This window comes from Melanerpes formicivorus, unplaced genomic scaffold, assembly GCF_026170545.1.
Source record: "Melanerpes formicivorus ecotype bairdi unplaced genomic scaffold, bMelFor1.0.p_v2 SCAF_6, whole genome shotgun sequence".
In the NCBI taxonomy this organism is placed as follows: domain Eukaryota; kingdom Metazoa; phylum Chordata; class Aves; order Piciformes; family Picidae; genus Melanerpes; species Melanerpes formicivorus.
The window spans coordinates 23,333,024-23,348,207 of record NW_027142358.1 but is presented as its reverse complement, the minus strand read 5'-3'; the positions used below and the strand labels follow the sequence as shown (position 1 = coordinate 23,348,207).

The 15,184-nt window shown below is 39.9% G+C and overlaps 1 protein-coding gene across 6 annotated transcripts in view; it reads right to left on the bottom strand.

Annotated features, from left to right (window-relative positions):
- Positions 1-15,184, bottom strand: part of ARID5B (AT-rich interaction domain 5B) — a 118,966-nt gene that overhangs the window by 19,482 nt on the left and 84,300 nt on the right. For all 6 annotated transcript variants that reach the window (XM_068140098.1, XM_068140099.1, XM_068140101.1 and 3 more), the window contains 3 exons: positions 12,117-12,321; positions 9,742-9,794; positions 1,352-1,449 (listed from right to left, as the gene is read on the bottom strand). In XM_068140098.1, the coding sequence (XP_067996199.1) occupies positions 1,352-1,449; positions 9,742-9,794; positions 12,117-12,321 (356 nt within the window). The remainder of the gene's footprint in view (positions 1-1,351; positions 1,450-9,741; positions 9,795-12,116; positions 12,322-15,184) is intronic.

Genomic DNA, 15,184 nt, shown 5'->3' with positions numbered 1-15,184 from the left:
ATGATGAAAGGGAAGAGCCAAATACCCACAACAATCTGATAAGTCAGTTAATACAATCTCTAACATTTGCTTGCAACACAAAGGTGGGGAAAAGCCTTGTCTGATGCATACAGAAACTCACTCAATTTCCTCTGTTGCTTGCTCTCCAGAGAGCTTGTAACTTTTATAGTGGCATTACATTCAACTTCTTTGTGCACCCAAGTCTTTTTGTTGGAGAAGCCTCCTGTAAATAAGGGTGATCAACCTCCCCCTGCATGAGCAGGGTGACATCTCCCTTGGAGTGGCCAACATGTAAGGCACTAAAAGAAGGTGAAGAACTGCCCACTGAGCACAGCTCTGCTGTGCCACCTTGTGCACAGGCAAGTAAAATGCCTTCCCTACCCCATGAAATTCCCTGGAACAAGAGACTAGGCTTTACTTTTCTGAGCTTGAAATGGCAAAGCTTTTATTAGCATTTGCTTGTTTAAGTAACAAAACCCTCCAAAGAACCTCAAACAACATCCCCCCCCACCCCACAACCAAAAAAATCCCAATCAACAACAAAATTAAGAAAAAAAAAACCCAGGACCAAACCCAAACAAAAACCCCAACAACAAAAAAACAACCTGACAAAAAAAAAAACAACACAAAAAACCCCAAAGTACCCCCCCAAAAAAAACCACCACCTCAAAACAAAACCCAAAAACAACAAAAAAAGGGAGAGCTGTTTCTGAAAAACCATAACAAACCAAAACAACATTCCAGCTCCAGCATTTTATTCAACGCATGCTGGCTTCACAAGCCCTGGAAGTTATTATCTACATGGGAAGAATGAGAAATCAACAGTTCTGACCAGCAACAATGGCTGCAGAGAAAGAGTGTTTGGCAGCAGCTCGCAGGCAGGGAGGAGGGAAGGAATGCAATGAAGAAGAGGAATGCAACGCTCTGCATGACCTACAACATTAACAGCATTCTGCATTGTGGGCCGCCCCATTATTTTGATCACGACCACAATTTGCTTAATTGGTATTCCTAAAAAACGACAGAGGACAAGTGTTTGCATCAATTAGCTGTCGCTTCTTATTTTTCCTTGAGTATGTTTTGCTCAATTTTTCAGCTTCTTCAGCCAGAAAGCTGCTGCAAAAATTAAGATATGCACCAAAGAAAAATCAGATGCTTGTTTTATTTATATAGTCACTGGAGGCACACACTCTGGTTTAAATTACAATAGATTATCTGATTAAATTGTGGGGGAAATATTTACTATAAGAACCCTCTCTCTCTCTTTCCTAATTCTTTATAAACCGTTTTGAAGGCTCTCCAAATTAATTTTTTTCATTATTAAGCAAGTATTTCAGATTTGTTATCTTACCTTTCATAATGTCTGCGAGTACATGTAGCAGCACTTGTGCTTCCAGGGTTACCACCTAATTCATCATAAATATGTTTCCATTGTCGACGGGCTGTTATCTGTAAAAATGGCAATGGAAAATTTAATCTCGCATCTTCACAGATTCTACAGCGTCTGAGTTCACAACAACAAATGCATGTGTGACACTTTCAGAACAGCATGTACTACAAGCACTATAAAAGCCCCTACAGAATATATAGAGTGCACAGAGCTTTGGGTGTCTTTTTTTGTGTGTAAGTTAACACTATGTCTATTTTCTTTCTCTCTAAAATGGAGTGATCTGACTGATTCATTATCAAGTCACAAGCAATACAGCCTCACAAAAGAGAATCTCAATCAATACAGGGCCATTAACCATCAGAAGTTATGCAGACAAATCCCACAGTGAATTATGAAAATGAAGCTCAAACCATACTCAGCACAAATAATGATTACATAGTTATTTTAACTGAATTAGAGAAAATAAATCTGCTGCAAAACCCAAATCCACCACTAAATTCTGTAAATCCACAAAAGCATAGTCTGTAACTCTATATGTTACAAGCTGTTTATTTTTATCCATTTGTGTCAGTAAAATATATAGATTAAATAGTAATAAAATCTTAATATACTCCAACATTAATATCTGAGCTATGTACTTTATTGGGCTCCGCTGATGAAAATAAACATCTTGTAACATATTGAGTTGCATACCATATTTTTCTTTCTTTTTTTTTTCCCCCTCACAAAAATTAGGATTATACAGAACAACAGATGGAAGACCTGGCAAAAGAATTGCTTCTGAATACCACTTAATTATTTTATATATTCTGCTATATTTAAAACAGGAAGAAAAACAGGAATAGGACAAGCACAACAGATCACCCTCTTTTGCCTGCAGCTCATAAAAAAGGGCAGTGGAAAATTCTGGGGGAAATTTGGGGAGAGTTTTGTCATTTTCTGTGGAATGCTGTGGATTTTAATATATTCAGCCCTGGAGGCTTCTTCAGAGTTACCCACAGAGCAGTCAATGGCATTTACTGAGGAGCTAAAGGCAGCAATCAGAAGAAAACAAATATTACAACTTGCAATCTGAAGCCTGTAATTTTAATCTAAACAAGAGCAGATAGCTACTATCATTAAATATTACAGGGTAAGAGGTGTTTCTTTTTTGCTCAATATACAAGGAAAATCTTTCATTTGCAGAAATTATCCTCCAAAGCCAAAAGCATGGCTGGAGACTTATCATTTGGTAAGTCATTAAAATGTCTTCTAATTTATTGTTCACACAATTCATCTCAGAACTCAGCCACCTCTCCAACTCACCATTTGCACTCGTACATAGTTTGCACCTATGGATACTTGGGAGGGGAAAAAAGTATTTTATCTCAAATATTATTTAAAGCAAAATGGACTGATGGCATCCAGTACTTTTATCTTCTGCCATCTGTAACCAGCCCAAAGACCACAGGCATGAGAGAGATTGAAATTCCAGGACAAGTTCCACATGAACTAATTATTTAAATACAAATCAAACACTCATCTCAAGATAAGGTACACTTTAAGTCTCTTTCGTTTAAGTTCCTATGCTGTCTCTTATGCAGGCTAACCACACTTCTACTTATTATTATTGCAAAGAGTTTGAAGAACTGGAGTCCTAATGAGCCATAAAGAACATCACCTCCTGAGAATGGGAAAGATGCTCCTTCTGAACCTAAAAGGTCAAAAAAGTGTTGGATAAGTATCCTGCTGTGGAGCAATGCCTGGATGGGAAGCTACCTCTCATCCTGCCTCCTACTACACCTATTCCACAGGTCCTAAGAAGAGGCAAAGGATGGAGGCATGGCCAGACAGTCCTTGCTTCCTGGTAGCTCCCAAAAACCACAGATGCCCTGAGGACTGCTGCAAGTGCCTTATATTAAATCAAGTCTCTGGCAGCCTCACGAACTAGGGGAACAAAGATACACAAAGCCAGCCTGTGCTCTGGACCTCTGGCAAGTGCAGGCTGGCTGGCTTGCAAGGCTGTGGGCCAGGACCTGATGCTTTGGCTAAGCACAGTGATGCTGTAGAGAAGCTATAAATGAAAGCAAAGGATTAGTCAGCAAGAGAACTACTGCAAGGCCCTGTTTTAAACATCCCAATGTGACTGAGAAGCATGGTCTCCATTTTCAAAAAGTACATGTTAACCTTAAGAGCCCAAGAACACAAGTAAACAATCAACTTTAGCAGGGGGGAAGGGATTCCTTTGAAATCTCTGGATCATTTTTGGTGTCTCTTTCCTCTATGCTACTTAAAATAATAGTTATACAAACATTTGTCCTGCCCAGCTTTATCCAACACTGCCTCTGCAACAGACCAGAACTCCTTGGCAATTAGCATAGCTGTGCCCTCCCACATAAAGGACTCAGTTTAAATTTGACATTCCCTGGAACAACTGTTATTCTATCAAAGCCTTGGTTTGAGTCTTCCCCTCCTCTGGAAAGTCCATTTTTTTATGCTTAGCAAATTTCAAAGGACTAAAGTAACTGATAAATTACATCCTTAAATAATCTGAACAAAATGCTGCACTTTAGAAGCTTCAGAGTTGCCATGCAGAGCAGTGCTGTTCAAGTTGGATGCTTGTGCTGGCCACATCCTGATCCAGGACTATGTCCACTTCTTATTCAAGTTCCTCCCACTAACTCAATGACTAGGAACTTCCTGAGGAGCCAGGAAAGTACAGTGCTGGGCAATGCTTTGCTTATGGTTGCTGTTCCTACCAAAAATGTCTGCTTCGGCTACAAGTTTTAAGACTGAAAGGGGCTCATATCTGCTTCTGAATAGTAATATATTCATGACCAGGGCACAGGAGGAATAGAAAGCTAGATAACAAAATGCATGAAAATGGTAAAATATTTCAGCTGTCTGGGCAGGCAATTAATTCTCTATAAATGAATTTCAAGAGAAAAATGTTGTTTTTTTTAAGGGTGTGAAGATATAATGGTGTAAACCAACTAAAACCCTGCAACAGCTTTAATAAATGTCTTCAGTACTTTCATTTCATACTTTCAATTCAACTTCAGTTTCCTGATGTAAATTGATCCCCTTCAGTAGAAAACATACAGAAGAGAAAAACTTCAATGCTTTAGTTCTCCTCTTTGTTTTTCCTACTCCTACCAGTATATACATCCCTCCCTGTGCCTACCACATCTCTAAAAGTGCAGGATGCTCTGGGCTTGCCCATTAATCAAAGCAATTGCACAGGCCAGTCTCACCTCTGACAGCTTCCCATTCCAATACTGGCTTTAGTTTTAAAGTAGTCTTCTGGTTTGCAGACCCCTCACACACAATTTGCTGCAGCCTGAAGCTCCATAACCCTACAGTTGGGTCCACTGGAAGCCAGAAGCTTTGAAAGCCTCCATTACATCTTTCCCAATCAGCAGAGTTAAGCAAGAGACTTATCTGCCCAGGCACCTGCAAGAGATCCCATCTGGTTCCTATAAGCACAATATTAGGCAGCAACTGGTACTCAGGAACAACCAAAGAAAAGCAATGATCTTATCTATTAAAGGAGAGGATTGTTTATACAAATGCTTTATGCTATTAATAGTGTCTTCTGCTTTGAGAAATCTGAAGGTCCCAGCTCCCTTCCTTATGAAAAGGCTTCTTGCTTATTTCCTGCTGCAAATCTAATAGGGGATTTTCTGGTCATGGTATATGGTTTCACAATGCTCTTCAAAACAGCTCTGGATATTAGCTCTATATGAAACAAACCCAGGTAGCTTTGCATTCCACTGCTGTATCAGTTTCCTCAGGCCTGCCCAGACACAGGACTGCTGTACATGTCAATCATTAATTTTTAAAAACTAAAGTACTTTATTGTTGCTTCCTGAAGGCAGCAGCTGAATGGGATCCTAATGACCTTCAGCAAAATTTAAGCTACTAGATACTGAATGTTAAACTCCAGCTAATTTTCTTTTTACCTTTCGTCTAAGACATCACCAGGTAGAGTTCCTTCAGCACCACAGCTTTCTGCAAACATGCCAAAGTGTTGGCTCAGAAGGCAAAATGCCACTTCGTGACTTGCTGAGGACAATTCTTTAGGTAAGCCCTGGAAGTTTTCTATCTGTGGACATCTGCATCTTTTACTCACTTCACTTAGGGTGAATGAGAAAATTCCAGGCAATTGCTGTTAAATGCCACTGCAGCTGACCCCTCAGAATGTGACATTGTTTTGTATTTCATCCAGGGATTTGGGGATATTTTAAATCATTCATGCTGTGAAGGTCTGCTACAGAGAGAGCTTTCCAATGCACTCTCCTATTATTAGTAACAAAGATGCTCATTTCATGTATCTTTGTTTAAGAGAAACATGATCCCACCAATTCCAGAGACAGCTTCATCTGTTAAGGACTTAAACCAATTTGTACAGGTTGCTATTTTTATTAAGCCCGTATTATGTCCAACAAGAATCCCAAGCGCCGATATAGGCTGGGCAGCGAGTGGCTTGAGAGCAGCCCTGAAGAAAAGGACCTGCAAGTGCTGGTGGATGAGAAGCTCAACAGGAGCCACCAGTGTGCACTTGCAGCCCAGAGAGCCAATCACATCCTGAGCTGCATCAAGATAAGCATAGCCAGCAGGTTGAGGGAGGTGATTCTTCCCCTCTACTCTGCTCTGGTGAGACACCACCTGGAGTACTGTGTCTAGCTCTGGAGCTCCTATTACAGAAAGGATCTGGATGTGCTGGAACATGTCCAGAGAAGGGCCATGAGGATGATTAGAGGGCTGGAGCACCTCTCCTATGAGGACAGACAGAGGGAGTTGGGGCTATTCAGCCTGAAGAAGGTCTCTGATGAGACCTAATTGTGACCTTCCAGTATCACAAGAAAGCTGGTGAGGGACTTCTAAGGGTGTCAGGTAATGATAGGACTAGGGGCAATGGAAAATAAAATAGAAATGGGTACATTCAGATCAGATATTAGGAAGAAGTTCTTCACCGTGAAGGTGGTGAGGCAATGGAACACGTTGCCCAAGGAGGTGGTAGAAGCCCCATCCCTGGAGGTTTTTAAGGCCAGGCTGGGTATGGCTCTGGGCAATCTGATCTGGTATGAGGAGTCCCTGCCCATGGCAGGGGTGTTGGAACTAGATGATCCTTGAGGTCCCTTCCAACTCTAATAATTCTATGATTCTATGTTTCTAAGAAGTACAGGGGATTCTGGCATTACACAGTTACAAATGACAACTAACTAAGAAGTAGTAATCAAACAGATAATGAACAGATGAAAAATCACCCTCACAAGTACTCTTAACTGGAGAGCCCTTAAATATGATGTATGACACATAATCATGACTTGAGACTACTAGGTATCTCATACATGTATCATGTATTTGCAGGTAATATTCTCTGTCAAAACCTCACTGGATCCATTCCAGCCCCTAATATGTGATACTAAAGGAAACTCAGATAGATGGCTAAGAGAGTTGTTCTTTGTAACTCAAATCCAGTTTCTGGCTGCTTTGATTCACTTTTAGATCCTTAACTGATAGGAATGAACTCAGAAGTCCTGCACTGTTCTGTGAATCTGGGCTGAAGCTGGAAAACACTGGATGCAATCGCTGCTTGTTTCAGACAGGCATTTTTAAAGCCCCATTGAAGTATCTATACATGGACAAGGTGGACAGGGTAGGGGATGAAATTGAAAATGGGCCAACTATCGTTACTCTGTCAAACACAAGGACACAAAGTTTGCAACTCCTTTAACTGGGAGGGTTTCTACACTTACTAGAAAATAAATAGTCATCTGACCAGTCTTAACTGGCGATGATATTAACCAATCCTTTGTTTGCTTTCTGTTCATAAAATGGCTGCCACACACTGAAGCCAATTATGTACTTTTAACTAGTCTTCTCTTCACAACAGCTCTAAAAGAAGAGACATGTTTTGATCTCAATGCATAAACCAGAAGTCTGTGAAATTTTATAACAAGTTAAAGATGATGAAGCTTTTGTAATGGCCAAAAGACTTGTTCAAGTCAGATGGAAGGGTCCATATAGATATATTAGGTATATTAATCAGAAAGCCTTTGCTCTGCATGTGGACTTTTCATCATCAACAGCTACTGACACTGTAGTTTTGGACTTTTTGAATGACAGCGCTCAAAATTTCTACATCTAAGCAGACCTGCCTAAGATTCTGGAACTGATACTGAGGTCCATGTCATGCCAGTCATCCACTGCCTTGCTGAAAAATGAAACACCAGTCAAACATGAAAGCGTCTCAGCAATGCTCGCTATGATAAAATATAGACAGACAAATGCAACTTGGCAAACTCCATGAACGTCAACTGGCCATAAAATAATAAAACCAAGGGTGTGCATAGGTCAAAGCATTGCAACAGCTATTGGTTTAACATTCATGGAATGTAAAGCAAAGGCAGATCCCTCTTGAGGATGCGACTGATCACAGGAGAGAATGAGGTCAAGAAACCTCACACTACATTTACAACTTTGCATCACAACAGTCCTCCCAACTTCAGCTCTTCTACAGAGACACAGATGCCAGTCATGTTATAAAACCAGGATCAGGCCCAGCCAGTCACTCTCAAAACAAGGCTGGGCTCTCAAGTATGTCAGAGGGTGTGAGCCATGCTTGCCTTGGCACTTATTGACCTGCTTAGTTCCTTTATGAAATGTACTGCTCATACACTTTCAGCAAAGGTGATGAATGCCCCTAAACTAGGGAGAACATCTATCACTGAGAGAAGGATAAGAGCTTTGAGATGACAGTGAACTAATTTTACTCTGGATGACATTCTCATGCATGCAGTCCTTCCTCTCTGATCCTCTCTTGCTCCTGTTACTGTTGGTAGACCTGGCTTACTGCCCCTGTGTTCACAAACTCAGAATCTCATTCCTGCTCTGCCTGAGGCATGAAAGTTCACCTTCTCCAGCATCTCTAAATCCACCTCTCTCCCTCTTTTTCTGGCATGAAAACTCAGTTCTCTCCAGCAAGTCACTACTTTGGTATCCCTGCTCAGTCTCTTCAAGCAGATGTGACGTGAAAATCGCCTGCCTCCCCAAACACTCTGAACATGCCACTCTCCCTTCAGTCTCCCTCCTGGCCTTCCCTTGTGCTCTGGATCAAGATCAAGATTTTAGCCCTCATTTTCATCACACTTTAAAACTCACAGCAATTGCTGCTGGCTCAGAATTGCTGTAATGATCTATCTATCTATGGTAGCTATTCATTCATACATACCCATGAGCACACCTATGCACACGCCTGTACATAAGCATGGTATGTGCTGATTAATGAAAGATAAAAGTACAAGAAAAGCCAAACCAAGCATGTATTTTTGTTAGGAATGTCAGATTTCGTGTTTCACAAAATCCCAGCCACACCCATGCTAATCAACCCAGGCTGCTGATTTACAGAACAATATGCTTTATTGTAAGGAAGGCAAACAGGGAGACTTGTATTTTAGTTCAAACAACTTTCAGTTTCTTGATAGTACATTTTTCTTGTCATTTCTCTACAGCACAGATATGTCCCAGATTACTTCGTAAACAAAGCAAAAATAATTTCTTTCATCCAACTGCGGCAGGAACTGAACAACTTAATCTGATCATTGTGTGCAAAGAAAATATTTCCAATGACGACATCTTCCTATGTCAATTGGTTTTTATTACAGATGTCATCTCGATGTGCCATATTAATACAGCTCTTTCTTCTCGTTTCAAGATTTTAATCTAAGTTTGTTGCTCTAATATTTTATTGGTTCAAAATACATGCTATAAAATCCATGGCCATCGAATTTTCCTGTGAGCTAAAAATAAACTGCTCTTGTCAGATACAGTTAGCTGATAAAAAAGTGTCAGAGACTTTGCTGAATTACTTTGATAACTTCCTGTTTATGTGGTACTGACCCTTGTCTAATAAAGATCCTTTACACTTGGAATAAGAGAAGATACTGCAGCATACTATTCCTTAATGGACAATGCTGATTACTTCTGAAAGCCTTTAATACATTTCCCATATTAGACATGAACAGATGTCAGGGATGTTGCCAAGTGAAATTTCTTTTATGCAATCTTGGCTTGTTGTACAATAATAGCCCTTTCTCAACATGGGAAAAAATTACAGACCTAACTAATTTCCTTGACAGGGAAGAGTTACATATGTTTTCCACTTGTAGTTTTTACGACAAGTTTACAATTTTGCCAAACCTGGAACTAATTGGGACTGTTTCCAAAAACAGTCCAATAAACCCACAATGTGTACAACTAGCCTAAAATGCAGCAAATTATTGTTTGCTTTTACGTGTTGTTTTTTTTTTTGAACAGGGAAAAGTTAGATTGCACAATTATTTCATTTAAGTTACTTAAACACTTACTGTTTCATATCCTCCCAGTTTTTGAGCAGCTTGAAACATAGTCCAAAGGTTAACTGTTAGAGGGACAATAAGTATTTAGATAAGCATTGCATTAACCAACATATTTCAAAGAAATGTAAATTAAACTAAATAGTTACTAAAAAAAAGAAAAAAAGGCAGAGAAAAAAAAAAAACACCACCTCACAGCCCCTGAAAAAGCTCCTGTGAAACATTTTTCAAAGAGGTATTTACATAATCTACAGAGTACATATTAGTCTGCACTATATAGATTTTTAATTACACATAAGAAAACACACTTAGATTCCTTAACAGGACTGGAAAAATACACTGAGACAAAGATAATGGGCTCATTTGACTTTGCTGATAAAAGACACAGTATAATGACTGCAGCGTGTTTCCATAACTTTGATAATAAAAATTACTCATTGGGAAGAATGTTGCTTTTAATTATTTGTTTAATACTGATTTCATTAGCAAGCAAGCATGAGCCACACACTGGGCTCATCACAGAGAAGGTCCTATTGATCAAACAACAATATCCAATATTTACTGCAGCTCAGATAATGGCCTCCATAATCAATAAACAATAAGCTGCATTCTAACGGGTCCTGTGTGAATGCATCCAGAGAGAGCACAAATAAGAATTACCATCATAATTATGGTACGAGTGGTTGTGCCTTGTCCGTGGCTGTGGGGTTGGAGGAACAGAGGCAACTCAATTCCAAGGACATGTTGGGAGATGCCTGTTACTTCCTGCAGAATTCCTCTCCTCACAGGTGATTTTCATCCTAGCCCACTGTCCCATGGGACCACTGCTTTGTTTCATTTTATTATTTCATTTTATTTAATCGATTACTTAGCTCTAGAAAAGGCGGATGCACTGTCCCACAAACAGTAATTCCTCACAGACATACTACAAATACTTCAGGGTAGACTCAGCAATAACGCTGTGGACCTGAGAGGATGGGGTCTCTCTCTCAGTGGGGGGGATGCTCTTTTGTGCTGTACATACTGCTTCTTCCCACTAACCTATTTATATTGGCAATGTTTGCGTAAGTTGTGCTGGACACATGCAGAGTCCCATCCAGCAAACGTTTCTGCTCCCCTCAGCATACTTTTATTTGGTATTTAAGTATTTGCTGGATCAGGCCCCTAATTTATAATCAATGTCAGGCAACTTTTGGTGTATTTCAGCTAAATGTTAGCAGGAGGCCCTACCCACAGTGTGGAATTTTATAAAAAAATATGCCAGCTTGTCTTTCAAGCCCACCCTGTCTCCATGCTTGAGGGAGTGAAGAATAAAATAGGGGTAGAGGGGGAAATCCTCTTTTCAACACAAAATGTTCTGAAAGCCTCATTGAACCTTGTACTGCTTCAAAGCTATCAAGAGCTTTGCTTAGGCCTTGATTTAATCTGAATCAATGCATAATGCAATGAAGCTGTTCATAGTGCATTAATTTTACTTCCATTTCGAGCAGCCAGTTTTCAGACAAACACTGTAATCATTTGGAGTTATATAAGTTTATAATGGCTGCTGGAGGCCTGTTGCAATCAGTGCCAATTGCTATTAGGTATGTAAATTGTTATGTAAAACATACAGGTCTGACATTCCTCATCAAAATAACATATGGTTTTAATCTGGGAGATAAATTAGCGTAAATAATATTTCAATCCATGGAGTTTTCCCTTTAAGGAAATAAAGTATCATTCAATCTGTAGATAAGGAGGAAAAATACCACCATTAACAGCTTTTGTTGGAAACTGAAAGATCTACATTGCATTGCAATATTTATATAAAATTTAGTTACAACTGTATCTTTTCCACCTACAATTGCTTTACAGCTTGTGGCACCACAAACTGTATATGCCAAAGCAATTCTAAACATTGCATTCTGTATTAAACAGATACAGTCTGGCTTTATATCCTCCAAAGTCAATAATTTATTAACTATAAACACATTTTGGGGCTTAAAAAATATGATCTCTTTGGTGCCTTTCCTGACCACCTTTAAAAGTCTTCCTTTAATATTTGTCCTTTCATAAAGAACATCTGGGCACAATAAAGATACGTCATATTATTAACTCAGAAGAAAGGCATTACAGACGCTGCAGATTTACAAAACAGACAACTAGAGAGTTTTCAACATGCCTATTTCTAGTCATAATCAGCGGATTTAAACCTATAAATATCCGGCAGCAACTACCCCAGAAGGAGGAGATGCAAATCTAGACATAAGACAGTGAAATGCCTGGACTAGAAAATGTGTAGACATAAACATGGTCCCCCCATCCATAAGGCTTTAAAATAGGCTTTCTCCAGAGAAGCCAAAACCACTCTAAAATGTCAGCAAGAAAGTGAGAAAAAGGATACTTACTCTGCTTAAAACCTAAATAGGGTATTCGTTCAATTGGTGTTTTCCTTTCTTTCATATATTTATAAAGAGCCACAAGGAAAGCCTGCTCATCAGCTCGGCATTCTTCACCTACGGCAATCTTTGATTTATCCTCACTTGAGCCTTTTTTACAGTTGCTGTTGTTACTCTTGGGTTTAGGCAAAGCTGACTTAGCCTCACATTTTACCTGGGAAAAGAAAAGATGTCATATCAAATCTGGGTAACCTTTAATTTTCACTTAAGGAATAAATATCCTCTCCTAACAGAATAGACTGTTGAAGAAATGAAGGCCAAACCATGCATCTGTGTTTGAGGAGAAACAAAGGAAGCTATTTATAGAGCTAAATGTCTTGTTCTGAATCTTAGTCACAACATTTTTAAATAGCCACATCTTTAAATCATTATAACCCATTGGTAATGCTCTCCAGATCTGTATTTTTATGACTATACATTTCTATGTCACAGACAGCTCCCATCTCTCACATACACTTGCTATTAGCAAGTCTAATAATAACCCTTGTTCCAAGATTGACACTGAGCGCTGTCGACTCCTGTAGACAACCCTTGGAGCTAAGGGTGCTCAGCCCCTTCCAGGAATGCTCAGCAGTCAGCTCTGAAATGACACATTTTTCTCTACTTTGGCCCACCAAAAAAGATGCAAACCTTTGGCAGGGCTTACACAGGCAGAGATCTCAGCTTATCCAAGTGGAGGTTCTCATGTTGCTGGACTTAAGTCAAATGGGTTTGCGCATCCGCTTAAACTTAAGCACAGCCCTCAGTATTTAGCAGACAGAAGAGACTGGTAGCCAGAGCCTTTCCTGGTAGACACAGGCAGCTCCAAAACACACAAGCACCAGAGTTACAGGTCTCCCACTGGCCTCCCTGGCAGACACGTGCCATTCAGGAAATAAATAAATTGGAACCACTTTCCATCAGTATTCAAACATGGGGAAAAATATCCAGTGAGACTGGATTAATCCTATAGTACTCCTGAAGATAATCTTCCCATTAAAACTCCAGCATTCCTGTAATTTATGTATACATAAAAATAAATGAGAAGAATCTTGCAAGCTGACTTTTCAAAGCTCTTCATGACCAAAAGAGGATGAGTACATTTCCAGTTTAATACTGGGAGTCCTAGTGGAAATAGTCACAGGTATTTTGAATTTGCACTCTCCTCTCAATGTTTTTAAGTGCTGTGAGGAGTCTTCTGGCAGCTCCATAATGTGTTCAAAACACATCATTTGTGCTCCTATAAGGAGCAGGGAGACTCTTAAGAGCCAGTATTTGGTACTTGAGGAGGACAGCAGAGGAGAGTACAGCATCTCACTGAACAGGAAGGCAGAGGCTCTTGGTCAACAAAGCCACTGACTCACCTTTACTCTCCTCACTTCTAAGCCAGGTATTTCCTGGGTACTTGTTGACATTTTGGAGTTAAGTTCTATGAAGAGCATTACAGAAGTGCTTGTAAACAAACAACAAACATATAATTGGAAAGACTATAATATGCTTATTTTACCTCAGAAGATACACCCTGTGTTTCAGGCAAATCTTTTCTTTCACACTCCACCAGGGTATTAATTTTGCAGAAAGCACTGACTCAAGGTTAGCTGCCTCCATTGTTTTCCAGAGATGCTGGACAAAACAATGCAAGCTCCTAACCAGACAGGAGAAGCAGCCACAATTTTCCAAGGTCATTCATGATGCTAAACAATCCTCCTGCTGGACACTGCAGGGTACAGGCTGGCTCCTCCAAGACAAGCAAGGATTGTGAAATGGACTTCCTGTGGGATTTTTCTTGATCACGTGCTGCTGAAGTATGTCTGCTGTACTGCTTGATATTCCCTGGTTGCACAGTTCAATGAGATACTGTCTTCCTACAGCACAAGGCACTAAACTTTGCTTTTTAGTAAAAGATATACCTGTTTATTAAACTTCTGTGAAGATCCTGGCTTTCATCCAACCCTCAATGGAGCTAATGGGACATTTTCCTTATTAAATGAACTTTGGATTTCCTTATCCACTTTTTAGTTCAGAGCTATATTCCCTTGACTTTTTCAGTTTGGCTCCTTGAAAAATTATTTAACAGCTTCCCCCTACAAAGCTTAGATTACATTCTCAGAATTTTCACTGCTATACCAAAGACTGGGTTAACCCTCCTGATGTACCCATGATTTCATTAAGTTCAGGATTTTTGAGCTGCAAAGTTGTTGCAAGCTAAAACTTGGAACAAATTCACTGGACCCAGGACTCACTTTTAATTTTTTTCACCTACTTGCTAGGTAAAGTCCATCAATCAGTCCTTTCATGTGATTTGCTCCCCCTCCCCCAAACTGGGTAACTCAGAACTATGTTTGAAAAAACAGCCTGAGCATGAATGCTCAATGAAATCAAAGTCACAAGCAAACTAACAGCTAGGGATGTTAATCCCAAGGAAACAAAGAAAATAACATTAAAAAAGCCACCAGGAGTGAGAGAACCCTGTGCTACACACAACCTCTCTTTCTCCAGTGTACAGAGAAGTGAAGTCAAAGCACCTGTGGAACTCAAAGGTGTCAAAATGCAAGGGATGGGTTCCAATCAGTCTCAGGTTCAAGGAAGCTTTGATGAAGGCCACAATGCTTCATCCACTCTGTGTTTGAGGCATCAGCCTTGCTTTTGGAATCTCCCCACCATCTGACAGGACATACGTATGAATGCTATGACCAATGATCAATGAAAACTGTAAGGGCCAAATGCCATTCTGGGTAACACTGATGTAAATCCAGCCTAAACCTTAACAAAGTTGGTGATAGCAATGCCAGACTTGCAACAGGCACCACAAACCACTCTTCTCTTCCAAAATACAATTTTGAATCTCTTAGAGGCCAAAGACCTTGAGGAAGGTCCTGAATATGGAGTTAGGCTTGGCTCTGCTCTCTTTTCTGATCTGCTCAGAATGACTCTGATATAAAGGGAAGGTTCCATTCCCACAGAAGGACTTCAAGCTCCTTCATTACAGCCTCAGTAGTATCTCCAAAATGACACTGAGTTAGGCTAAGGCCCTGAGA